The sequence below is a fragment of the Staurois parvus genome, unplaced genomic scaffold (assembly GCF_062004578.1).
Source record: "Staurois parvus isolate SC_StPar_1 unplaced genomic scaffold, SC_StPar_1.0 ptg000449l, whole genome shotgun sequence".
NCBI classification, from domain to species: Eukaryota; Metazoa; Chordata; class Amphibia; order Anura; family Ranidae; genus Staurois; species Staurois parvus.
Window position 1 is genome coordinate 1,407,494 of NW_028318245.1, and position 27,305 is coordinate 1,434,798.

The following is a 27,305-nucleotide window of genomic DNA, read 5'->3' on the forward strand; positions in this document are numbered from 1 at the left end:
CCCCTCATTCTCCTTCCTGTATTGTCTTCAAGTCGCCCCCCAACAACCAGCCCCTCATTCTCCTTCCTTTGTTGTGTTCAAGTCACCCCCCAACAACCAACCCCTCATTCTCCTTCCTGTTTTGTCTTCAAGTCGCCCCCCAACAACCAGCCCCTCATTTTCCTTCCTGTGTTGTCTTCAAGTCACCCCCCAACAACCAACCCCTCATTCTCCTTCCTGTATTGTCTTCAAGTCACCCCCCAAAAACCAATCCTTCATTCTCCTTCCTATGTTGTCTTCAAGTCACCCCCCAACAACCAGCCCCTCATTCTCCTTCCTGTATTGTCTTCAAGTCACCCCCCAACAACCAGCCCCTCATTCTCCTTCTTGTATTGTCTTCAAGTCACCCCCCAACAACCAACCCCTCATTCTCCTTCCTGTGTTGTCTCCAAGTCACCCCCCAACAACCAACCCCTCATTCTCCTTCCTGTGTTGTCTTCAAGTCACCCCCCAACAACCAGCCCCTCATTCTCCTTCCGTTGTTGTCTTCAAGTCACCCCCCAACAACCAGCCCCTCATTCTCCTTCCTGTATTGTCTTCAAGTCACCCCCCAACAACCAACCCCTCATTCTACTTCCTATATTGTCTTCAAGTCACCCCCCAACAACCAGCCCCTCATTCTCCTTCCTGTATTGTCTTCAAGTTGTCCCCCAACAACCAGCCCCTCATTCTCCTTCCTTTGTTGTGTTCAAGTCACCCCCCAACAACCAACCCCTCATTCTCCTTCCTGTTTTGTCTTCAAGTCACCCCCCAACAACCAGCCCCTCATTTTCCTTCCTGTGTTGTCTTCAAGTCACCCCCCAACAACCAACCCCTCATTCTCCTTCCTGTATTGTCTTCAAGTCACCCCCCAACAACCAATCCTTCATTCTCCTTCCTATGTTGTCTTCAAGTCACCCCCCAACAACCAGCCCCTCATTCTCCTTCCTGTATTGTCTTCAAGTCACCCCCCAAAAACCAACCCCTCATTCTCCTTCCTGTATTGTCTTCAAGTCACCCCCAACAACCAACCCCTCATTCTCCTTCCTGTGTTGTCTCCAAGTCACCCCCCAACAACCAGCCCCTCATTCTCCTTCCTGTGTTGTCTTCAAGTCACCCCCCAACAACCAACCCCTCATTCTCCTTCCTGTGTTGTCTTCAAGTCACCCCCCAACAACCAGCCCCTCATTCTCCTTCCGTTGTTGTCTTCAAGTCACCCCCCAACAACCAGCCCCTCATTCTCCTTCCTGTATTGTCTTCAAGTCACCCCCCAACAACCAACCCCTCATTCTCCTTTCTGTATTGGCTTCAAGTCACCCCCCCAACAACCAACCCCTCATTCTCCTTCATATATTGTCTTCAAGTCACCCCCCAACAACCAACCCCTCATTCTCCTTCCTGTATTGTCTTCAAGTCGCCCCCCAACAACCAGTCCCTCATTCTCCTTCCTTTGTTGTGTTCAAGTCACCCCCCAACAACCAACCCCTCATTCTCCTTCCTGTTTTGTCTTCAAGTCGCCCCCCAACAACCAGCCCCTCACTTTCCTTCCTGTGTTGTCTTCAAGTCACCCCCCAACAACCAACCCCTCATTCTCCTTCCTGTATTGTCTTCAAGTCACCCCCCAACAACCAATCCTTCATTCTCCTTCCTATGTTGTCTTCAAGTCACCCCCCCAACAACCAGCCCCTCATTCTCCTTCCTGTATTGTCTTCAAGTCACCCCCCAACAACCAGCCCCTCATTCTCCTTCCTGTATTGTCTTCAAGTCACCCCCCAACAACCAACCCCTCATTCTCCTTCCTGTATTGTCTTCAAGTCACCCCCAACAACCAACCCCTCATTCTCCTTCCTGTGTTGTCTCCAAGTCACCCCCCAACAACCAGCCCTTCATTCTCCTTCCTGTTTTGTCTTCAAGTCGCCCCCCAACAACCAGCCCCTCATTTTCCTTCCTGTGTTGTCTTCAAGTCACCCCCCAACAACCAACCCCTCATTCTCCTTCCTGTATTGTCTTCAAGTCACCCCCCAACAACCAATCCTTCATTCTCCTTTCTGTATTGGCTTCAAGTCACCCCCCCAACAACCAACCCCTTATTCTCCTTCCTATATTGTCTTCAAGTCACCCCCCAACAACCAGCCCCTCATTCTCCTTCCTGTATTGTCTTCAAGTCACCCCCCAACAACCAGCCTTTCATTCTCCTTCCTGTATTGTCTTCAAGTCGCCCCCCAACAACCAACCCCTCATTCTCCTTCCTGTGTTGTCTTCAAGTCACCCCCCAACAACCAACCCCTCATTCTCCTTCCTATATTGACTTCAAGTCACCCCCCCCCCCCCCAACAACCAACCCCTCATTCTCCTTGCTCTGTTGTCTTCAATTCACCCCCCAACAACCAACCCCTCATTCTCCTTCCTGTGTTGTCTTCAAGTCACCCCCCAACAACCAGCCCCTCATTCTCCTTCCTGTATTGTCTTCAAGTCACCCCCCAACAACCAGAACCCTCATTCTCCTTCCGTTGTTGTCTTCAAGTCACCCCCCAACAACCAACCCCTCATTCTCCTTCCTGTTTTGTCTTCAAGTCTTCCCCAACAACCAACCCTTCATTCTACTTTCTATGTTGTCTTCAAGTCACCCCCCAACAACCAGCCCCTCATTCTCCTTCCTATATTGTCTTCAAGTCACCCCCCAACAACCAACCCCTCATTCTCCTTCCTATATTGTCTTCAAGTCACCCCCCCCCCAACAACCAACCCCTCATTCTCCTTCCTCTGTTGTCTTCAAGTCACCCCCCAACAACCAGCCCCTCATTCTCCTTCCTGTATTGTCTTCAAGGCGCCCCCCAACAACCAACCCCTCATTCTCCTTCCTGTGTTGTCTTAAAGTCGCCCCCCAAACAACCAGCCCCTCATTCTCCTTCCTGTGTTGTCTTCAAGTCGCCCCCCAACAACCAGCCCCTCATTCTCCTTCCTGTGTTGTCTTCAAGTCGCCCCCCAACAACCACCCCCTCATTCTCCTTCCTGTGTTGTCTTTTCGCCCCCCAACAACAAACCCCTCATTCTCCTTCCTGTGTTGTCTTCAAGTCGTCCCCCAACAACCAGCCCCTCATTCTCCTTCCTGTGTTGTCTTCAAGTCGCCCCCCAACAACCAACCCTTCATTCTCCTTCCTGTGTTGTCTTCAAGTCGCCCCCCAACAACCAGCCCCTCATTTTCCTTCCTGTGTTGTCTTCAAGTCGCTCCCCAACAACCAACCCCTCATTCTCCTTCCTGTGTTGTCTTCAAGTCGCCCCCCAACAACCAGCCCCTCATTCTCCTTCCTGTGTTGTCTTCAAGTCGCCCCCCAACAACCAGCCCCTCATTCTCCTTCCTGTGTTGTCTTCAAGTCACCCCCCAACAACCAGCCCCTCATTCTCCTTCCTGTGTTGTCTTCAAGTCACCCCCCAACAACCAGCCCCTCATTCTCCTTCCTGTGTTGTCTTAAAGTCACCCCCCAACAACCAACCCTTCATTCTCCTTCCTGTATTGTCTTCAAGTCACCCCCCAACAACCAACCCTTCATTCTCCTTCCTGTGTTGTCTTCAAGTCACCCCCCAACAACCAGCCCCTCATTCTCCTTCCAGTGTTGTCTTCAATGGTCAACAGAATTAGCATCATAAAAGCTCCTGAATGTTCCTGTTGGCTTTCTCTGTTTACCTTTTCAGGTCCTACTACTCCTCCCCACATCCTGGTCACAGATAAGAAGGCACAGACAGCAGCAATTGGCAGGAAATCCTTCCTGAGCAGTTCAAAGACCCCCCCCCCAGGACAATTCAGACATTCCTCTCCTACATGTAAAAATCTGCATTTGGGGGGGTAGAAACAATTGAGTACTGACCTGATACTTTTTTTATTTGCACTAACATACAATTTTGAGGACAAGCTTTCAGGGAGTGTCCCCTTCTTTAAGGTCCAGGCAGTACTACACAAAATTTTAGCAAAATGTTAGAAGAGATGTTGAAAGGGGGGAGGAAAAATAAAAAACAGAAAGAAACACACAAACAGATGTACACAGCAATGGTTAAAAGGCTAGGATTAGACTAAAGATAAGACACAGCAAAAGAAAAGACTGGGGGGTGGGGGGGGAAAACACTCACAGAGGGGGTCATAAAACTGTTGGATAATGAGTGAGGAATCCCATATCCAAATTCAGGCCGTTTATCTCTTGTGTCAAATAGAATTATCATTCTGAGTTCAAACGTTTTTCTTTCCTGGATGGATTTGAAATTTCCTTTAAGAACTAAAATATTGAGGTCTCCCATTGTGTGTCCTGGTTGTGCGAAATGGTGTCCTACAGGTGTGCAGAGGTCATCTTCTTTATGTTCCTTGATGGTATGTCTGTGCAAATTCATCCTTGTTTGCAACTTCTGTCCTGTTTTGCCAACATAAGATCCTTTGCTACACTTTCTGCACTGGAGAAGGTACACAACATTACTGGAGGTGCAGCTGTATGATCCGGAGATATTGAAGATCCCTTTTGAGTGTCTGACACTTTTTGATGGATTGATTTGGTTGCACAGTTTGCAGCGTTTCTTATTGCAGGGTGTGCTTCTATTATTTGTGACCTCATAATCAGAAGGAAGTTTCCTACTGATTAGTTTATTTCTGAGGTTGGGGGGTTGTCTGAAGGCCAGTATTGGGGGCAGGGGCAGATTGACAACTCATGGGGCCCCCGGGCAATAGGGGATCATGGAGCCCCTGTGTCCTTGCCCAAACTCAAAAAAGCCTATGAAAAAGGTACCAGGGGCAGCTCATGGGGCCCCCTACTGACCCCAGGCCCTTGGGCAGTGCCCAAGTTTCCAAATGGTCAGTCCGCCCCTGATTGGGGGGGTTGTCTGAAAGCCAGTATTGGAGGGTTGTCTGAAGTCCAGTATTGTAGGGTTGTCAGAAGTCCAGTATTGGAGGGTTGTCTGAAGGGCAGTATTGGGGGGTTGTCTGAAGGCCAGTATTGGGGGGTTGTCTGTGTTGGTTATGTGTTAGAGAAGACACTAGTAGCTTGTGATGAGGCAGAACTTGGTTTACTTGTGTGGCTTAAGTTTCAAACATACAAAACATTTCAGCAAACTGTAACGGCAGACATCTTGGTTATGAAGAGAGAGAGAAGAGAGAGAACCAACAAGTTTTACAGATATGCACAACTGGTAACCTTAGTGTACAGTGCCATCTACTGGTCAAGTGATAGTAACACACAATACTGTATATAGTACATGCTGTTGCATCCCCAACACCCCTTCTCAACGGCTTGTGCATAATTATATGACATTTAGTCTCTTTTGTAGAAAATAATGACGTTCCCTTGGCAAAGGTTTGGTGAGTGCATCTGCAGTCATCTCCTCTGATGGGCAGTACTGGATGTTGATAACCCCTTGTTCTTGCAGGTCTCTGAGCAGATGATATCTTACATCAATGTGCTTGGTTCTTGGATTAATCTTCTCAGAGTGTGTAAGCTTTATGCATCCCTGATTGTCTTCAAAGATGGGTGTGAGTTGTGACATATTCAGTCCCATGTCTAGTAGAAGTTGACGAATCCAAATGGCTTCTTGACATTCATGTGCTGCTGCTATGTATTCCGCTTCAGTTGAAGACAGTGCAACAGTCACTTGTTTCCGACTAGACCAGCTTATGGTTCCTTGTCCATACTGGAAGATGTAACCACTTGTAGATTTGCGGTCAGTGGTGTCTCCAGCCCAATCGGCGTCCACATATCCAATCAGTTTTGGGTTTGATGATGCTGGAAGTCGCAGCTTCATCCTCTTCCCACTCTATTTGAATTCCTAGGTAGTGAGTAATGTTCCCCAACTCTTTAATTTCAAAATTTTGTTTCAGTTTGTGAACTATTTGGTCATAGTCCCTTCTTGTTCAAAACACCTCAAGATGTCATCAACGTATATTATTATTATTATACAGTATTTATAAAGCACCAATAGTTCGCTCAGCGCTGTACATTACAAAGGGGAACAGAACATGTGACAGAACAATACCAATACAATGCAAAACATGAGGGGATCGAGGGCCCTGCTCTTTCGAGCTTACAATCTAGGAGGGAGGGGATGGTGGCACAGGAGGAGATAGCTGTGGGGATGGAGTGGTAGGAAGAGTGGAGGAGGTCGGCAAGTTAGCAGGGGGTGGGGTAGGCTTCCCTGAAGAGATGGGTTTTCAGGGTGCGCCTAAAGGAGAGGAGAGTAGGTGATAATCTGGTTGGGGCAGGGAGTTCCAGAGGATGGGTGACACCCTGGAGAAGTCCTGGAGGCGGGCATGGGAGGAGGAGACCAGGGAACTAGAGAGAAGGAGGTCTTGTGAGGAGCGGAGTGTGCGTGCTGGGCGGTACTTGGATATTAGGTCAGTGATGTAGTTCGGGGCAGTATGGTGGACAGCTTTGTACGTCAGTGTTAGGATTTTGAATTTGATCCGTTGCGCAATCGGAAGCCAGTATATTAGGATGTATGTCCATTTGTTCTCTTGATTCTTTGAATACAGACATGGATCTGCTTTACTTTTTGAGAACCCTTCCTTTCTGAGTATTTCGTTCACTTTTTCATTCCACATTTCATATGGTGTACTCTCAATAGCTTTTGATGGGAGCCTGTTTTGTAGGTATGTTGCAGTCATTATTGCTTCTCCCCAGTATTTGTTAGGTAAGCCAGCGTCCGAAATCATACATCTGGTCATTTCTACAAGAGTGCGATTCTTTCTTTCCGCTACGCCGTTTTGCTCAGGAGTGTATGGTACGGTTGTTTGGTGTATAATACCTTGTTTCTTTAGGTATGATTCCATCTCTTTATTCATATATTCCCCTCCATTGTCAGTGCGTATTATTCCAGGTTTCCTTTGAAACTTGTTGCTTGTCATAGCTACAAACTCTTGAAGTTTTTCTAATGTCTCACTTTTGTGCTTCATTAGATACGTTATTGTGTACCTGGAATAATCGTCGATGAAAGTCAGTAAATATCTGTTCCTGCCAGGTGTGAAGGTTTTCATTGGTCCGCACACATCACTGTGTATCAGTTCCATGGGTTTAATGGTTTTACTCTGACTGGTCTGTGGAAGAGAGGTTCGGGTGGCCTTTGCTTTGATGCAACACGTGCACTTGCTGAGTTTGTGGCAAGGCAATATTTTCATGTCTTCTGATAGACCTCTCTTTGCAAAGTCCTTTATAGCTTCTGGGTTTCGATGCCCCAATCTTCTATGCCACAGGTGGATGCACTTGTCATGTGGGTTATGAGTTGCCGCATTAGCCTTCTCACTTTCAGTGATGAGTTTGTACAGATGTTCATTTAATCTTCCTCTTGCTAGAATTTGCTTTCCATTTTGAATTGTGCATTCATTACCTCTGAACTGGACAGTGAGTCCATTGCTTGCAAGGGTTTTAACTGATAGGAGGCTTCCTTCTAGGCTTGGAACATATAGAACATTCTTTACAAGGATGCTCTGCTTGCCACCTGATGGCGTTTTGCAGTTCAGAAATCCCTGACCTTTACCTTCCGCTGTAATACTTTTCCCATTTGCTAGGAAGACTTTATCTTTTACACTAAAATCAATTTCTGTGAAGAATGTCTCGTCGCTTGTCATGTGACTTGTTGCCCCTGAATCAATGTACTATCCGTGTGAGGTACTATTCTGAGTCACTTTAAAAATACCACTCCATGATGCACTTTCATTTTCTTTCATGACCGCTTTAGCTCTTTCTCTTGTGGGTAGCTCCCGCTTTTGCTGCTCAGCTTTCCAGATTGAACAGTTCTTTTTCAGGTGACCGGCCTTTTTGCAGCGAAAACATACCCTGGTTTCTTTGCTTTGTCTTATGCCTTCATGCACCTTCAGAGCTGCCTCTGGTCTCTCATTCTCTTCACTATGAAAATTTTCCTTTCTTCTGCTGTATTCATCAATTAATTTTTTATAAGGGCACTGTATGATTCTGGAAGACTGCATAGCAGTAGTGCTACTACATGATTGTCTTTCATTTCTTCACCTATTGCACCCAGCAGGTCTACAATTTCTAGCATAGCATTTACATGTTCACCCATTTCCTGCCCTTTTTCCAGCCTCATCTTATACAGTTTGCGCAGCAGATATAGTTTACTGTTTAGGTTTGCACGTTCATGCAGTTTTTGTAATGCAGTCCACATACCTTTTTAGCTGTGTTTTCTTCCCTTATATGAATGAGTTGATCATCCTCCACTAATAGGCTTATGACTGCTTTTGCTTGCCTGTTTTTTCTGTCCCATTCTTCGGGGTTGTCATTGGGTCTGTGTGTATCTAGTACCTGCCACAAGTCATCTTTGGATAACAGCCTTTCAAGCTTAAACTTCCATAGCTGGTAGTTGGTATTGTTGAGCTTTGCTATTGTAAACTTCATATCTAAAGCACTTGCCATCTTTCAGTGAATTGGATACACACACAGGATTTGGTAGGATTGTAAATGCAGCACTTACTTGCTTGTAGTTTTCCTTTTTCCAGTGTCTGGAGCTGGGCCCATAACTTGTTGGTTATGTGTTGGAGAAGACACTAGTATCTTGTGATGAGGCATAACTTGGTTTACTTGTGTGGCTTAAGTTTCAAACATACAAAACATTTCAGCAAACTGTAACGGCAGACATCTTGGTTATGAAGAGAGAGAGAAGAGAGAGAACCAACACGTTTTACAGATATGCACAACTGGTAACCTTAGTGTACAGTGCCATCTACTGGTAAAGTGATATTAACACACAATACTGTATATAGTACATGCTGTTGCATCCCCAACAGTATGAAGTCCAGTATTGGGGGGTTGTCTGAAGGCCAGTATTGGGGGGTTGTCTGAAGGCCAGTATTAGAGGGTTGTCTGAAGGCCAGTGTTGGGGGGTTGTCTGAAGGCTAGTATTGGAGGGTTGCCTGAAGTACAGTATTGGAGGGATGTCTGAAAGCCAATATTGGGGGGTTGTCTGATGGCCTGTATTGGGGGGGTTGTCTGAAAGCCAGTATTGGGGGGGTTGTCTGAAGTCCAGTATTGGAGGGTTGTCTGAAGTCCAGTATTGGAGAGTTGTCTGGAGGCCAGTATTGGGGGGTTGTCTGAAGGTCAGTATTGGGGGGTTGTCTGAAGGCCAGTATTGGAGGGGTTGTCCGAAGGCCAGTATTGGAGGGTTGTCCGAAGTCCAGTATTGGTGGGTTGTCCGAAGGCCAGTATTGGAGGGTTGTCCGAAGGCCAGTATTGGGGGGTTGTCCGAAGGCCAGTATTAGAGGGTTGTCTGAAGGCCAGTGTTGGGGGGTTGCCTGAAGGCTAGTATTGGAGGGTTGCCTGAAGTCCAGTATTGGAGGGATGTCTGAAAGCCAATATTGGGGGGTTGTCTGAAGGCCAGTATTGGGGGGTTGTCTGAAGGCCAGTATTGGGGGGGTTGTCTGAAGGCCAGTATTGGGGGGTTGTCTGAAGGCCAGTATTAGAGGGTTGTCTGAAGGCCAGTATTGGGGGGTTGTCTGAAGGCCAGTATTGGGGGGTTGTCTGAAGGCCAGTATTGGGGGGGTTGTCTGAAGGCCAGTATTGGGAGGGTTGTCTGAAGGCCAGTATTGGGGGGTTGTCTGAAGGCCAGTATTAGAGGGTTGTCTGAAGGCCAGTGTTGGGGGGTTGTCTGAAGGCTAGTATTGGAGGGTTGCCTGAAGTCCAGTATTGGAGGGATGTCTGAAAGCCAATATTGGGGGGTTGTCTGATGGCCTGTATTGGGGGTTGTCTGAAAGCCAGTATTGGGGGGGTTGTCTGAAGTCCAGTATTGGAGGGTTGTCTGAAGTCCAGTATTGGAGAGTTGTCTGAAGGCCAGTATTGGGGGGTTGTCTGAAGGTCAGTATTGGGGGGTTGTCTGAAGGCCAGTATTGGAGGGGTTGTCTGAAGGCCAGTATTGGAGGGTTGTCCGAAGTCCAGTATTGGTGGGTTGTCCGAAGGCCAGTATTGGAGGGTTGTCCGAAGGCCAGTATTGGGGGGTTGTCCGAAGGCCAGTATTAGAGGGTTGTCTGAAGGCCAGTGTTGGGGGGTTGCCTGAAGGCTAGTATTGGAGGGTTGCCTGAAGTCCAGTATTGGAGGGATGTCTGAAAGCCAATATTGGGGGGTTGTCTGAAGGCCAGTATTGGGGGGTTGTCTGAAGGCCAGTATTGGGGGGTTGTCTGAAGGCCAGTATTGGGGGGGTTGTCTGAAGGCCAGTTTTGGGGGGTTGTCTGAAAGCCAGTATTGGGAGGTTGTCTGAAAGCCAGTATTGGGAGGTTGTCTGAAGGCCAGTATTGGGAGCTTGTCTGAAAGCCAGTATTGGAGGGTTGTCTGAAAGCCAGTATTGAGGGGTTGTCTGAAGGCCAGTATTGGGGAGGTTGTCTGAAGGCCAGTATTGGGGGGTTGTCTGAAGGCCAGTATTGGGAGGTTGTCTGAAAGCCAGTATTGGGAGGTTGTCTGAAGGCCAGTATTGGGAGGTTGTCTGAAAGCCAGTATTGGGGAGTTGTCTGAAAGCCAGTATTGGGGGGTTGTCTGAAGGCCAGTATTGGGGGGTTGTCTGAAGGCCAGTACTGGGGGGGGTTGTCTGAAGGCCAGTATTGGGGGTTGTCTGAAAGCCAGTATTGGGTGGTTGTCTGAAGGCCAGTATTGGGGGGTTGTCCGAAGGCCAGTATTAGAGGGTTGTCTGATGGCCAGTGTTGGGGGGTTGCCTGAAGGCTAGTATTGGAGGGTTGCCTGAAGTCCAGTATTGGAGGGATGTCTGAAAGCCAATATTGGGGGGTTGTCTGAAGGCCAGTATTGGGGGGTTGTCTGAAAGCCAGTATTGGGGGGTTGTCTGAAGGCCAGTATTGGGGGGTTGTCTGAAGGCCAGTATTGGGGGGGTTGTCTGAAGGCCAGTATTCGGGGGTTGTCTGAAAGCCAGTATTGGGAGGTTGTCTGAAGGCCAGTATTGGGAGCTTGTCTGAAAGCCAGTATTGGAGGGTTGTCTGAAAGCCAGTATTGAGGGGTTGTCTGAAGGCCAGTATTGGGGGGGTTGTCTGAAGGCCAGTATTGGGGGGTTGTCTGAAGGCCAGTATTGGGAGGTTGTCTGAAAGCCAGTATTGGGAGGTTGTCTGAAGGCCAGTATTGGGAGGTTGTCTGAAAGCCAGTATTGGGGGGTTGTCTGAAAGCCAGTATTGGGGGGTTGTCTGAAGGCCAGTATTGGAGGGTTGTCTGAAGGCCAGTATTGGGGGGTTGTCTGAAGGCCAGTACTAGGGGGGGGGTTGTCTGAAGGCCAGTATTGGGGGGTTGTCTGAAAGCCAGTATTGGGTGGTTGTCTGAAGGCCAGTATTGGAGGGTTGTCTGAAGTCCAGTATTGGGGGGTTGTCTGAAGTCCAGTATTGGAGGGTTGTCTGAAGGCCAGTATTGGGGGGTTGTCTGAAGCCTAGTATTGGAGGGTTGTCTGAAGTCCAGTATTGGAATTTTCTACAAAGCCTGAGATTTGTTCGGTGAGTGTGTTCATTCCTGTTATGATGGGTCTGCCTGGATTTCTTGGCTTGTGGATTTTTGGCAGCATGTAGAAGTCCCCAATTTCTGGATGATCCGGAATCGCATTTATAAGTTCTGAATGTAGGTGGGCTGGAAGTGTTTTAATGAGACCTTTTTCAGGCTACAGTCTACAGAGAGGAAAGTCCTGGGAGGATTCCTAGGAGGTCACATGACTTCATTCTTAACTCTGCAAAAAAACCCTTAAACCATTCCAGAGTGGTGAGGAGGATTCTGGGAAGTCCATAAAGTTAATTGCCAGGCTGGCTCTTAACAAAGGACTATAAAGTGGTGAGAAGAACATCTTGGAAGGTCATTAGTTCCAGGTGGCCATTAGCAGGGGACATTGCCCATTACCCTGCCTCCACCTCACTGCCTGACCATAGAGGAGAAGAGCCGTGCCTCCACCTCACTGCCTGACCACAGAGAAGAACCGTGCCTCCACCTCACTGCCTGACCACAGAGGAGAAGAGCCGTGCCTCCACCTCACTGCCTGACCACAGAGGAGAAGACCTGTGCCTCCACCCCACTGCCTGACCACAGAGAAGAGCCGTGCCTCCACCTCACTGCCTGACCACAGAGAAGAGCCGTGCCTCCACCTCACTGCCTGACCACAGAGAAGAGCCGTGCCTCCACCTCACTGCCTGACCACAGAGAAGAGCCGTGCCTCCACCTCACTGCCTGACCACAGAGGAGAAGAGCCGTGCCTCCACCTCACTGCCTGACCACAGAGAAGAGGTATATATATATATATATATATATATGTGTGTGTGTGTGTGTGTGTGTGTGTGTGTATATATACAGCAGGGGCAGACTGACCATTTGAGAACTCGGGCACTGCCCGAGGGCCCGGGGTCAGTAGGGGGCCCCATGAGATGCCCCTGGTACCTTTCATAGGCTTTTTTGGGTGTGGCTTGAGTGTGGGCTAGGACACAGGGGCCCCATGATCCCCTATTGCCCGGGGGCCCCGTGAGTTGTCAGTCCGCCCCTGATATACAGTATATAGACAGAAGACAGATGAGTGATGGACGGGAAATATTTGTCGCACAGACAGCAGATTGGGGTCACCATGGGCTCCAACGAAGCCTGGCGAGGAAACGAGGTCAGTCTCCCTTGAACCCTTTTTGTAGTCAGGTCCTGCGCTCCACTTTTAGGCCCCATTCACATCTGAGCGTAGCAGGAACACGCCTTCCCGCCCGCACTTCTTTTTGCGCATTTGCCGTGCGTTCACGGGCAGCTCATTCTGTTTAAACATCCCAAAGTAGCCATGGAGCATTTTTTGGTCGTGGGGCGTCACACGTTGTTTCAGTGCGCCTTTTGGCACGTTTGTAGCGCGGTTTGCTGTGTCTTCTAACCGCGTTTGGGACGTCATTAACAAACAATGGAACAGAAAGTGCAACTCGCGAGTGCAGCGCATTTCTGAAAATGTACCAACCACACCAATCAAGTCATATATTGCAGCTTACCTCATTATTAGATGTGGCAGCTGCATTAGTTTTCTTTTTTAGTCTTTTTTCCCCCTCTGTTTTCACCTGGTGATGCGGCCAGTAACACACCTCCTGTATTAGAGCGCCCCCACTCTGGCCAGTAACACACCCCTTGTATTAGAGCGCCCCTATTCTGGCCAGTAACACACCCCCTGTATTAGAGCACCCCCACTCTGGCCAGTGACACACTCCCTGTATTAGAGCGCCCTCACTCTGGTCAGTAATACACCTAATCAGATACAGTAAGTTTTTTCTCCTTTTGGGATAAAGGTTTTACATAAATTATTTTTTTGTAAGCACCCCTGCCAGTGGATAAATGGTTTGTCCCAACCCTCTCACTGCTACATCTGCAGGACAGCTTGTGTTGTTGAAAACAACAGCCATCATGTCTCATCAGCACAGGGAGAAGCGTTTTTGTGGCGACTAAGTATAACTTAGGGCTCATTCACACTTATGGGGGCTCTTCTGACCCTCTGAAAAGTGATCCGTGGTGGATTACTTTTCAGAGGGTTGATGACAGGCGATATGTTTTAACCCTTAAAAGCCTGCAGGGTTAAATACATATATATATATATATATATATATATATATATATATATATTTATTATTATTATTATAATAATTTTTATTTAATTTTTTTAATTTTGGCATTGGTAAATGTCCTCTATGGGAATGCCCACCTACCCATGCCTCTTTTTTAAATAAAGCTTGCACATGGGCCTTGAAAAAGGCTCAAAAATAGGACTCAGTGGGGTTTCAGCTTGAACCCTAGGCTAGTTCTCTCATCAATATTTATGAATTTAAGTAAAAAGTGTTTTTTTTATTTGCTTTTTTTTGTGGTTTCAACTCAGGCGTAAAATATACAAAAAAAAGATGTAATTTACCAAAAAAAGCAGCTGTCATATTTAAAGAAACAGGCTGCGGTTGTAAAGATCTCCATAAGGTGGTGATCCTACTTATTGTGAGTGGAATGCACAGTCAGGAAGTGATGTCGTCTACGCACAGGAAGTGATACCCAACAAGGACAGGAAATAAAATAAGGGATAAGCAGTAAAATGCTGGCCGAGTCTCTGAAGAAGGTAGAGAGGAGACATTGCTGAGACTGGGAGAAGGTAATAAGACAAATATTGTTACTCAGAGGTACAACCATGGTCTTTTTTGGGGTCTTTTACATCTCTGTTACACGCTCCTTTCTGAACTCTCCCCATACACATGAAAAAAACGTGCTGTTGCAAGATACGTGGAGAGAAGTGGGCACATTTTTGAAGATCTTGGACTCGTTTATGTCATTTATGCTGTTGACCTCTTTGCCGGTCTTTTCTTTGGGGAGGTTTTCATGCTTGGAAAGAAGCTGGTAGATTGAACCTACAGGACATGGTACATTCTGATGGTTCGTAGTTACTGTTCTCCATACTTCATTAGGGGTCTCGTATTTCAGAGTTACATTTTCTACAATAGGCGTCCAGTAGACTTCCTGAACCTACGGGACATGTTTAGGGGCGGACTGACAACTCATGGGGCCCCCGGGCAATAGGGGATCATGGGGCCCCTGTGTCCTTGCCCAAACTCAAAAAAGCCTATGAAAAAGGTACCAGGGGCATCTCATGGGGCCTTCTACTGACCCTGGGCCCTCGGGCAGTACCTGAGTTTCCAAATGGTCAGTACGCCCCTGGACATGTTACGTTCTGATGGTTCCCAGTTACTGTTCTCCATACTTCATTAGGGGTCTTGTATTTCAGAGTCACATTTTCTACAATAGGCATGACTTCCTGAACCTATGGGACATGTTACATCCTGATGGTTCCCAGTTAGTATTCTCCATACTTCATTAGAGGTCTCGTATTTCAGTTACATTTTCTACAATACGCGCAACTGAGTGAACCTACGGGACGTGTCCTGTTACCGTTCTCTAGACTTCATCGGAAGGTTGGTATTTCATCACCCCCCACAAGTAGTTGGTATTCATCACCCCCCACAAGTAGTACAGTGTCACCATGGTGACACTGTACTGCTAGGGTGACAGTATGTAAAAAAACCCCATAAATAATAATTTAAAAACATTAAAAAAAATGTAAAAAAAAAATGTTTAAATATTATAATTTTTGGTTGTAAACTAATTTGGGTTTTCTTTTTTTTTTACTAAAAAGATAACTGAATACATTTTGGCCAAGATTTATGAAGAAAGATTATTTATTTGCAAAATTTTATAAGAAAAACACTTTTCTTCAAAATTTTTGGACTTTTTCATTTATATAGAAAAAAAAAATCCCCAGTGGTGAATAAATACCACCAAAATAAAAGTTTTATCTGTCTCAAAAAAATGCTAAACAAATGTCATATGGGTACAGTGTTGCATGACCGCGCAATTGTCATTCTGAGTGTGCTAGCGCTGAAAGCTGAAAATTGGCCTGGTAAGGAAGGGGGTGAAAGTGCCCGGACTGGAAGGGGGGGGAAAGCGTCCAGACTGGAAGGGGGTGAAAGCATCTGGACTGGAAGGAGGGGAGAGCGTCCGGACTGGAAGGGGGTGAGAGCGTCCGGACTGGAAGGGGGGGAAAGCATCTGGACTTGAAGGGGGGGAAAGCGTCCGGGCTGGAAGGGGGAGAAAGCATCCAGACTGGAAGGGGGTGAGAGTGTCCGGACTTGAAGGGGGGGAAAGCGTCCGGACTGGAAGGGGTGAGAGCGTCCGGACTGGAAGGGGATGAGAGCGTCCAGACTGGAAGGGGGTGAAAGCGTCTGGACTGGAAGAGGGGGAAAGCATCTGGACTGGAAGGGGGGGAAAGCGTCTGGACTGGAAGAGGGGGAAAGCGTCTGGACTGGAAGAGGGGGAAAGCGTCTGGACTGGAAGAGGGGAAAAACATCTGGACTGGAAGAGGGGGAAAGCGTCTGGACTGGAAGGGGGGGAAAGCGTCTGGACTGGAAGGGGGGGAAAGCGTCTGGACTGGAAGGGGGTGAAAGCGTTTGGACTGGAAGGGGGTGAAAGCGTCTGGACTGGAAGAGGGGGAAAGCATCTGGACTGGAAGGGGGGGAAAGCGTCTGGACTGGAAGAGTGGGAAAGCGTCTGGACTGGAAGAGGGGGAAAGCGTCTGGACTGGAAGAGGGGAAAAACATCTGGACTGGAAGAGGGGGAAAGCGTCTGGACTGGAAGGGGGGGAAAGCGTCTGGACTGGAAGAGGGGGAAAGCATCTGGACTGGAAGGGGGGGAAAGCGTCTGGACTGGAAGAGTGGGAAAGCGTCTGGACTGGAAGAGGGGGAAAGCGTCTGGACTGGAAGAGGGGAAAAACATCTGGACTGGAAGAGGGGGAAAGCGTCTGGACTGGAAGGGGGGGAAAGCGTCTGGACTGGAAGGGGGGGAAAGCGTCTGGACTGGAAGGGGGGGAAAGCGTCTGGACTGGAAGGGGGGGAAAGCGTCTGGACTGGAAGGGGGTGAAAGCGTTTGGACTGGAAGGGGGTGAAAGCGTTTGGACTGGAAGGGGGTGAAAGCGTCTGGACTGGAAGGGGGTGAAAGCGTCTGGACTGAAAGGGGGTGAAAGCGTCTGGACTGGAAGGGGGTGAAAGTGTCCGGACTGGAAGGGGGTGAAATTGTCCGTACTTGAAGTGGTTAATGAAAAGCTCTCCAGCATTCTTTTGGATACCCATGAGAAATCTCTTCAAATATGGACCCCATGGATCCAACATGCCCACCCTTCTATGTCAACAGCCAATTACACGTTGCTAAAAATGCTGAGACCCTGGAACTCAGGCTCCAGCCATCTTGATGTTCTCATCTTGCCCCCTCTGTCTCTCTCTTCCACTTTTTCCTGTCTTTCCCTTGTTTTTTCTTTTAGGCTCTTCCGCAGGGATGATTTCTTTCGCAGTGGCGATTTTATGTATTCTTTTCCTTGACTCTTTGCTCATTGAACTTTATACATTTATATATCATTCACCAACGCTTGATCCTAGCCTATAGACGTATGGATTTTCTCCTGTGACCCATTCTGTTTCCTTGTTATAACGCCATCAATTTATCTTTTGACACATCGACTACTTTGCTGCTTGTTACAGTTTTTTGCACGACCACTTTTGATTTGTCATTGACCGACTTCTACCTGTATACATGCCAGCGGTTGCAATTGTAACTTTTCAAGAGCAAATTTTTTTTTTCAATAAAAATTGATTGAAAGGAAAGTAACTTATTACGTGGAGAGTAGCTGCGGGAGCGATTTTTTTTTTTTTTTTTTGTTTCTTTCCTTTATTATTAAAACCAACTAAGGGCTGCAGATTAGACGTACGAGGAACACGTGAGGTCCATAAAGTGGTTTGAGATGCCTGATTTGACCCTTCTATCCAAATCTAAAATTAGACATCTTGGTTCAAGTCGCGCATAAAAAGGTAATCTCTGATTTTCTTTCAGGGCATTGAAAAATGGGCCTGTAGTATAGGTCCAAGAGAGACCTTTGAGAACTAGAGGAGCTCTGTGGAAACATCTCCATCCCAGTATAGTGCAAATAATTATCAATTTATTATTCGTTGACAGGGAGGAATGTCCTGTTTAGATCACATGACCAAATCAATACGGATGGACCAAGACCGAGGCGAAGTGACTGAGAGGATATTGGACCTCACCCTGGAGATCATCTACCTGCTGACCAGAGAGGTGAGGAGGATTCTGGGAGGTCACATGACATCACTCTCATCTCTATTAACAAAACACAGACCTGACCGGAGAGGTGAGGAAAATTCTGGGAGGTCACATGACATCACTCTCATCTCTATTAATAAAACACAGACCTGACTGGAGAGGTGAGGAGGATTCTGGGAGGTCTTTAGTAAATATTTTCTTTTTTTTACTAAGGACTACAAAGTAGTGAAGAACATTTCGGGTGATCCCTTAACACCCAGCAGCTGTCTTCATGGGACATCGCCCATCACAGTGCCTCCGCATCACTGCCTGACACCAAAGGGGAAAGAGAAGAAGATTCTAGAAGTCACCAAGAAGATGATGGAGCTGCTGACAGGAGAGGTGAGCGGTGCCGGGAATTCTGGGACATTCTCCAGTAACAGACAAGGGATGTGTCTGGATGGTGACTGTATCATTGTGTGTGTCAGGTTCCTATAAGGTTTCAGGATGTCACTGTCTATTTCTCCATGGAGGAGTGGGAGTATTTAGAAGGACACAAGGACCTCTACAAGGACGTCATGATGGACAATCAGCCGCCCCTCACATCACCGGGTAAGAGGAGACTTTATTGGAAAGGAGAGAGCAGTACGGAGGGTCCACCTAGATCCCCCATCATCTGATAAACACATAGAAACCATGGATTCAGTCAGTGTGTGTGTTTCCTACAGATGGATCCAGTCATGAGAACACACCAGAGAGATGTCCCTGTCCTTTGTATTCCCGGGATTCCACACAGGAAGATCACACCATCCCTCACCATCATCAGGGAGGTCGATCCAGTAATGGGAACCCACCAGAGAGATGTCCCCATCCTCTGTATTCCCGGGATTCCACACAGGAAGGTCACACCATCCCGCACCATCATCAGGTAGATGGATCCAGTCATGGGAACCCACCAGAGAGATGTCCCCGTCCTCTGTATTCCCAGGATTCCACACAGGAAGGTCACACCATCCCTCACCATCATCAGGTAGATGGGAATGAGTATATAAATTTAAAAATGGATTCTATCTTCTATTCATCTATGTGATCTCTTGTTCCTTCTTACAAGTTTGTTCTATCATCTTTGGGGTTCAGGATGAAGAACTGAAAGACATCAAAGTTGAAGGTAAAGAGGAAGAAGAAGAGACGTTGGTGACTAGAGATCAGCAGTCTATGGAGAAGGGGGAGATGATTGAACAGAAAGAATCTTCTCTACATATGGACACAAGTAAGTCCTAAACACTAAACGCAGAAACAGTCCACATTTGTATTCCACTTCTGAGTATAAAGTATGTATTTTCATTGTTAGATGGGTTGACACCCCCTACATGTCTACTGAGTTCACCTAGAAAGAAAAATCCAATGTGGCAGTTGATCCAGAGGAGGGCAGGAAGGCCACGTAAACTTTGGCCCAATTTTCTTCAGGTTTCCTTCAAATACTTACTGTATATTGTCCTGTTTGAGATAGAGATCTTCACATCCTTCAGTTTGGGAAAGAAATCTCTTCCCTCAACCTCCTTGTGGTGCCCCCCCCCCCACCTCACCTCACATGATACCACAGTGCTCAGGGCAGCTGCCCCTCCTGCCCACCTCTTGTCCCTGCCCTGGGTCTAAGGAATACATGCAAATAGGTATAACCAGTACATGACCTCAGTGCCCTTGAATAATGTCAACAAGGTTGTGCAAATAACAAACGAAAAAGAAAAAGGGAGGAGAAACCCTTGGTAAGAAGAAGGAGAACGAGGGAAAAGAATGTTGGGAGGTGAAGGGGAGCATCACAGAAAGACTTGAGTACTCCTTCAACTTTGGGTAAGTAGAGTTGCCCCTCATAGATCCAGTAGACAGCGATCAAAATCCGAGGGCATGAATTTTGAAGTCCAAGGATCCCATGTTCTATGGAAGGTATGCATAGTGTCGATAAGTTTGACAGCCAATTTATCATTTGTGAGCGTCCACTGTACCTTAGATTTTAGGGCTTCGAGGGGGAGAACTTTCAGCAACCAAGCTCTGGATATAATTTGCTTGGTGGCTGTGAATATACGGGTCATAAGTTTATAAATTGGAATTTGGAAAGTCCATCTGGTTTAAGCAGTGCCACATCAGGTAGCATCGGGATATCCAAGAGTATTCACAACATATGGTAGACTTGGGTCCATAGAGCATGAACAATTGGGCAGGTCCACCATACCTGGACATGAGTGCCTGGTGTGACTTCCTCGGTGTCCTTGTGGTGAACCATCAGAAGTCTTCTCTTGATTGTAGACTTTGACAATGACATCCTACCACCCAAAGAGTGTTCTTCACTTGGCTAGATGCTATGAAGGAGTTTATCCTCACCATTAAAGGATTTCTGCTGTCCTTTAGCACAGTTCTCTTCTGAGGTTGTCCAGGTCTTCTGGTGTTGCTGAGCTCACCAGTTCCTTTCTTCTTTTGAAGGTTGTACTGGATTGTGGATTTGGCCTCTCCTTACATTTATGATGTCTCTGTGATTGGTTAGTTTTGATTTTGCAGCTTAATGATATCGTGCAGTGCTTTAGCACAGTTGTCTTTTGTGGTTGTCCTGGTCTTTTGGTGTTGCTGAGCTCACCAGTTCGTTCCTTCTTTAGAAGGTTGTACTAAATTGTTGATTTGGCCTCTCCTTATTAAAGGAGATTGGGATCATCAGGATATTAAAGAGTATTCACAACATATGGTAGACTTGGGTCCATAGATCATGAACAGTTGGGCAGGTCCACCATACCTGGACATGAGTGCCTGGTGTGACTTCCTCGGTGTCCTTGTGGTGAACCATCAGAAGTCTTCTCTTGATTGTAGACTTTGACAATGACATCCTACCACCCAAAGAGAACAAAGAGTGTTCTTCACTTGGCTAGATGCTATGAAGGAGTTGATCTTCACCATGAAAGGATTTCTACAATGTCCCAGATCAGCACATGTGATTTCTGAATGTAAGCTATGAAGAATATTTATATTTCAAAACTGTTTTCCAACAGGTGGACGCGATGTCCGGAATATCTCTGATGAAAATCCCAATTCATCTTCCAATTGCAATGCAAATTATGACTCGGCACAACACTTTCCGGGAGAAAATGTTATTTCCCAGAATACACCGAGATCAACGGATCCCTCCAGTCTTCAGGAATCATCTGATAGATCCCAGACTGTAACTTCAGATACCCATCTAAGATCTCACAGTACGGAGAGATCAGCAGATCCATCGAATCCAAAAGAATCTTCCTCAAGCCAGGAAGGAGTTCACACAGGAGAGAGTTCATTGTCATGTTCAGTGTGCGGGAAATGTTTCACTAAAAACAGTGCACTGCTTAGACATGAAAATAGTCACAAGGGTGAGCGTCCCTATTCATGTCTGGAGTGCAAAAAATCTTTCACTCGGAAAAAAGAATTTCTTAAACATCAGAAAACTCACACAGCTGATCCACCCTATTCATGTTCAGAGTGCGGGCGTTGTTTCAGTAATAGACAAATACTTCTTGTACACCAAAGAAGTCACAATTCATGTTCAGAGTGCGGGAAAAGTTTCAATACGAAAATAGACCTTCTTAGACACAATAGACAGCACACAGGTGAGTGGCCCCATTCATGTTTAGAGTGTGGAAAAGGTTTCATTCAGAAATCGAAACTTCTTGTACACCAGAAAATTCACACGGGTGAGCGTCCTTATTTATGTTCAGTGTGTGGGAAAAGTTTTGTTCAGAAAGCAAGCTTCCTTGCACACAAAGAAAGTCACACTGGTGAGAGTCCCCATACATGTCCAGAATGCGGGAAAAGTTTCACTCACGAAGTAATCCTCTTTACACACAAGAGAATTCACACAGGCGAACGTCCCTACTCGTGCTCAGAGTGTGGAAAACGTTTCACTAACAAAGGAAACCTCATTACACACCAGAAAATCCACACGGGCGAGCGTCCCTTTTCATGCCCAGAGTGCGGGAAATGTTTCAGCCAGAAAGCGAGCCTTCTTAGACACCAGAGATATCACACGGGCGAGCGTCCCTATTCCTGTACGGAGTGCGGGAAATGCTTCACAGAGAAAGCAGTCCTCGATAGACATTGGAGGCATCACACGGGTGAACGTCCTTATGCGTGTTTAGATTGTGGGAAACGTTTTTTTGAGTTGAAGAACCTCAAAGTACACCGGAAAATTCACACGGGTGAGGGTCTCTATTCCTGTACGGAGTGCGGGAAATGCTTCGCAGCGAAACGATACTTCGATAGACACCAGAAGCGTCACACGGGTGAACGTCCTTTTGCGTGTTTAGATTGTGGGAAATGTTTTTTTGATAGGAGGGGCCTTGATCTACACCGGAAAATTCACACGGGTGAGCATTCTTTTGCGTGTTTAGATTGTGGGAAATGTTTTTTTGATAGGAGGGGCCTCGATCTACACTGGAAATTTCACACGGGTGAGCGTCCTTATATGTGTTCGGAGTGCGGGAAATGTTTTGTACATAGAAGATACCTTCTGAGACATGAGAAAACTCACAGACGCTTACAGGACAGGGGGAGTGGGAACCCCTCATAACAGGTTTGCAGACCTAAAAACCTAGAGATATAAATATACCAGGACACGTTCGTAATCCCTCAACCTGAGATTATCGGGGGGGGGGGGGGGGGGGTATATACTCAAGTAGCGCCCCCTGTGTGCCAAAAAGCATACGGGGTGATGCAACAATACTAAACTGTGATTGAACTGCCAAGTGCCTGCAGGGGAGCTATACGGTCCCTCACACCCATTCAAAGTGCCCACCAACTGTGGTAATCCATGGACAACATGGCGGCCCATCAGCAATCCTGACAGCAGGTAGCCAACAAGGGTGGATGACTTACCGGCAACCATGACCATAGATACAACCGTACCGATACCACCGAGGAATCAATGGCACAAGAACCAAGATGAAGATTGGACCATCCCACCCAATCAGGACTTCTCTTGCATCAATGGACCTTTTCCATAAGTTGCTGTCGGCTGCTTCGTAGATTTGCTCCACTGTAGAAACTGGCTTTTCATTGGTCCGGACCATGTATAGTTAAATAATAAAATCTACGCCCCCCCCCCCCTTAAGGGTGTAGGGACCAACGTGAATGTACAATACGTGCGTAAATTGACGGTCCTATAGAAGAACCTGAAATAAATAAATATTTTTTTAACTGTAACTGCGCAAGATTTGGTTTCCACGAAAGCTTCGTTTTTATTGTGTGTTCGTTTGTAATAAAAAATAAAATAAATACAATGAAGGAAATGCGTATTTGCTCCCCGGCTGATGCTGAATATTTGCCCACTCACAAAGAAACGATCGGTGTAAAAATCGAATGTTCGGTGTATTGTAACACTGAGAGACAGAATAGCAACAACAAATTCAGCAGAAATGCATGTCTAACAAATGATGACTGATCTGCATGTTCATGAGGGAAATCAGGATTTGATCCCCTTCACAAAACATGACTTAGTACTTGGTGGCAAATCCCTTGTTGGCAATCACAGAGGTCCGACGTTTTCTGGAGTTGGCCCCCAGGTTCGCACACATCTCAGGAGGGATTTTGGCCCACTCCTCTTGGCAGATCCTCTCCAAGTCATTAAGGTTTGGTGGCTGACGTTTGGCAACTCGAACTTCCAGCTCCCTCCACAGATTTTCAATCGGATGAAGGTCTGGAGACTGGCTAGGCCACTCCAGGACCTTAATGTTCTTCTTCTTGAGCCACTCCTTTGTTGCCTTGGCCGTGTATTTTGGGTCATTGTCATGCTGGAACACCCATCCACGACCCATTTTCAATGTCCTGGCTGAGGGAAGAAGGTTCTCACCCAAGATTTGATGGTACATTGCCCCGTCCACCGTCCCTTTGATGCAGTGCAGTTGTCCTGTCCCCTTAGCAGAAAAACACCCCCAAAGCAGAATGTTCCACCACCATGTTTCACAGTTGGGATGGTGTTCTTGAGGTTATAGGCAGCATTCCTCCTCCTCCAAACACGGCGAGTTGAGTTGATGCCAAAGAGCTGGATTTTGGTCTCATCTGACCACAACACTTCCAACCAGTCCTCCTCTGCATCATTCAGCTGTTCAGTGGTAAACTTCAGACGGTCCTGGACATGTGCTTTCTTGAGCAGAGGGACCTTGCGGGCACTGCAGGATTTCAGTCCTTGTCGGCGTAGTGTGTTACCAATTGTTTTCTTGGTGACTGTGGTCCCAGCTGCCTGGAGATCATTGACAAGATCCTCACGTGTAGTTCTGGGATGATTCCTCACTGTTCTCATGATCATTGACACTCCACGAGGTGAGATCTTGCATGGTGCACCAGACCTAGGGAGACTGACACTTGTTTTGTGTTTCTTCCATTTGTGAATGATTGCACCAACTGTTGTCACCTTCTCACCAAGCTGCTTGGCCTTAGTTTGGTAGCCCAGTCCAGCCTTGTGTAGGTCTACAATCTTGTCCCTGACATCCTTGGACAGCTGTTTGGTCTTTGCCATGGTGGAGAGTTTGGAATCTGATTGTTTGACTGCTCCTGTGGACAGGTGTCTTTTATACAGGTAACACAATGAGATTAGCAGCACTCCCTTTAAGAGACTGCTTCTAATCTCAGTTTGTTACCTGTATGAAAGACACCTGGTAGCCAGAAATAAACAATAAATAAGTGCAGCGCTCCTGAAAAACTGAATCCCTATATAAAAAAGTGCTACAAGTGAAAATACCAATAATATGCCCCCTATAAGAGGGAATATGTCTAAAAACTCAAGTGCTCAGTGTTAACACACTTAATACATCATTACCAATGATTGCTACAGTCATGAAAATGCAATAAGTGAACACATGACTCAAAAAAACTAAGTAAATAAACTAAATGTGCCACCAGTGTCCACAGCATAAAATACACATGCGGGTGAATCTTGAGTGTTGGTAGGTCCTGGTGATGACTGCACACTCCGTAAGATTGGCCCCTCACCTCCTTGCTGTGACCCGAAAGGGCCAAAATGCCTTATGGATCACTCCTGGATCCTCCTGGGTTAAAACGTATCCACAGGCAATATCCTAGATGGCTCTTATCTGAACATATCAGCTCCCACATATTCCACAAAGAAAAAAGCCTCCATAGTGTATTATCATTTATTGCTTCAGTAAATTAACATATACAGGACACTCACATTTTTCCTCTTCTTGTACAGAGCATATAGAACCTGATGCGTGGGTGTACTTGCTGGGTTCTTTAGGGAGTCCAAATATGGCGTCCGCGCCGGAAATGACGTTACCTACGCGTTGCGTCACCTCTCACGTGACTTCCTCAGGGACCCTGTATAGAGTGTGTTGACACTGAGCACTTGCGTTTTTAGACATATTCCCTCTTATAGGGGGCTTATTATTGGTATTTTCACTTGTAGCACTATTATGTTGTTGCACTTTTTTCTTCAATATTATTCACGTTTGTTCACTATTATGTCAGTATTTGTTTATATAGTGATTCAGTGTTTTAGGAGCACTGCACTTATTTATTGTTTATTTTGATTTTTCACTTTAGGTATAAGGTGCAGGTGTAGCAGCTTATCTATAGTTTAGTAGGATTGAGCGCAGGAGGTTTCCCCATTGGTAGCCAGAAATCCTGCTGAATGATAGGGGATCACATCCTTATTTCCCTCATGAACATGCAGATCCGTCATCATTTGTTAGACATGCATTTCTGCTGAATTTGTTGTTGCTATTCTATCCCTCAGTGTTACAATACACCGAACATTCAATTTTTAGATCGATTATTTCTTTGTGAGTGGGCGAACATCAGAAATCAGCAGGGCAGCAAATACACTTTTCCTTCACTGTACATGTTCTGATTTTCCATAATAAATAGGAATGCTCCACACTTTGCAATGCTCTGTTCCGAGTCCATCTCGTTGGGTTACCAATGACCATAGTTTTCGGAAGATAGATGACTGGAATAGGCTCGGTCCATAGAGAGTCCTCTGTTGGGGTTCCATCGGTGAGAAGGAGCGTCTGGAATTTTCGGTTCCTCATGTGTATCAGTTGATATTTTTAAGGCACATGAAGCTTTCACATGGAGCAGTGATGTGGCCCTTTTACTTGCCTGTATCTGGCCCTTGGGCGTGCTATTCGTCCAAGTGACACCAATGATGAGCCATCATTCCTCCCACTAACACCTGACATAGAATATTCCCATCGCTGCCATCTTGGATCTTCACCTCATGGTTACTGATAGACTCCATAATTTCACTTTCATTTTCTTCATCAGTGACACAGGGGCCATCTCCATCCGTGGCCTAAAGAGGATTTCAGTGTCAGACAGTCAAATGGCGACACAAATTGTATTGTTCCTTTATATTGGTGATTAGTGAAGAAAGGCCTGTTACTTTGCTTGTCAGTGAGAAGAATGCCCCTTACATTGGTGGGTCAGTGGGAAGAATGTCCCTTATATTGGGGGTCAGTGGGAAGAATGTCCCTTACATTGGGGGTCAGTGGGAAGAATGTCCCTTACATTGGAGGTCGGTGAGACGAATGTCCCTTACATTGGGGGTCGGTGAGAAGAATGTCCCTTACATTGGAGGTCGGTGGGAAGAATGTCCCTTACATTGGGGGTCGGTGGGAAGAATATCCCTTACATTGGGGGTCGGTGGGAAGAATGTCCCTTACATTGGGAGGTCGGTGGGAAGAATGTCCCTTACATTGGGGGTCGGTGGGAAGAATATCCCTTACATTGGGGGTCGGTGGGAAGAATGTCCCTTACATTGGGGGGTCAGTGGGAAGAATGTCCCTTACATTGGGGGTCAGTGGGAAGAATGTCCCTTACATTGGGGGTCAGTATGAAGAATGTCCCCTACATTGGGGGTCAGTGGGAAGAATGTCCCTTACATTGGGGGTCAGTGGGAAGAATGTCCCCTACATTGGGGGTCAGTGGGAAGAATGTCACTTACATTGGGGGTCAGTGGGAAGAATGTCCCTTACATTGGGGGGTCAGTGGGAAGAATGTCCCTTACATTGGGGGTCAGTGGGAAGAATGTTCCTTACATTGGTGATCAGTGGGAAGAATGTCCCTTACATTGGGGGTCAGTGGGAAGAATGTCCCTTACATTGGTGATCGGTGGGAAGAATGTCCCTTACATTGGTGATCGGTGGGAAGAATGTTCCTTACATTGGGGGTCGGTGGGAAAAATGTCCCTTACATTGGAGGTCAGTGGGAAGAATGTCCCTTACATTGGTGATCAGTGGGAAGAATGTCCCTTACATTGGGGGTCAGTGGGAAGAATGTCCCTTACATTGGGGATCAGTGGGAAGAATGTCCCTTACATTGGTGGTCAGTGGGAAGAATGTCCCTTACATTGGAGGTCAGTGGGAAGAATGTCCCTTACATTGGGGATCAGTGGGAAGAATATCCCTTACATTGGGGGTCAGTGGGAAGAATGTCCCTTACATTGGTGATCAGTGGGAAGAATGTCCCTTACATTGGGGGTCAGTGGGAAGAATGCCCCTTACATTGGGGGTCAGTGGGAAGAATGTCCCTTACATTGGGGATCAGTGGGAAGAATGTCCCTTACATTGGGGGTCAGTGGGAAGAATGTCCCTTACATTGGTGATCAGTGGGAAGAATGTCCTTTACATTGGGGGTCAGTGGGAAGAATGTCCCTTACATTGGTGGTCAGTGGGAAGA

General features: G+C 46.7%; 1 protein-coding gene across 2 annotated transcripts; it reads left to right on the forward strand.

Annotated features, from left to right (window-relative positions):
- Nucleotides 1-14,014: 14,014 nt before the first annotated feature.
- On the forward strand, nt 14,015-22,814 carry LOC149453254 (uncharacterized). Of its 2 annotated transcripts, none has more exons than XM_089688278.1 (7): nt 14,015-14,112; nt 17,514-17,706; nt 17,832-17,999; nt 18,086-18,209; nt 18,326-18,627; nt 18,735-18,867; nt 20,633-22,814. In XM_089688278.1, exons 3-7 carry the CDS (start codon nt 17,976-17,978, stop codon nt 22,180-22,182), a joined length of 2,133 nt encoding a protein of 710 aa, XP_089544404.1. In that variant the 5' UTR covers nt 14,015-14,112; nt 17,514-17,706; nt 17,832-17,975; the 3' UTR covers nt 22,183-22,814. The 2 variants fall into 2 exon arrangements, with proteins under 2 accessions (XP_089544404.1, XP_089544403.1); XM_089688277.1 differs by having other exon boundaries at nt 17,514-17,633.
- Nucleotides 22,815-27,305: the final 4,491 nt, after the last annotated feature.

Excerpts from the sequence above, each read along its gene's own strand:
- LOC149453254 (XM_089688277.1), top strand. The coding sequence starts at position 17,520 with ATGTCCTGTTTAGATCACATGACCAAATCAATACGGATGGACCAAGAC. Across the intron at positions 17,634-17,831 it reads TCTACCTGCTGACCAGAGAG|GACTACAAAGTAGTGAAGAA; the intron begins GTGAGGAGGATT and ends TTTTTTACTAAG. Across the intron at positions 18,210-18,325 it reads GCCGCCCCTCACATCACCGG|ATGGATCCAGTCATGAGAAC; the intron begins GTAAGAGGAGAC and ends TGTTTCCTACAG.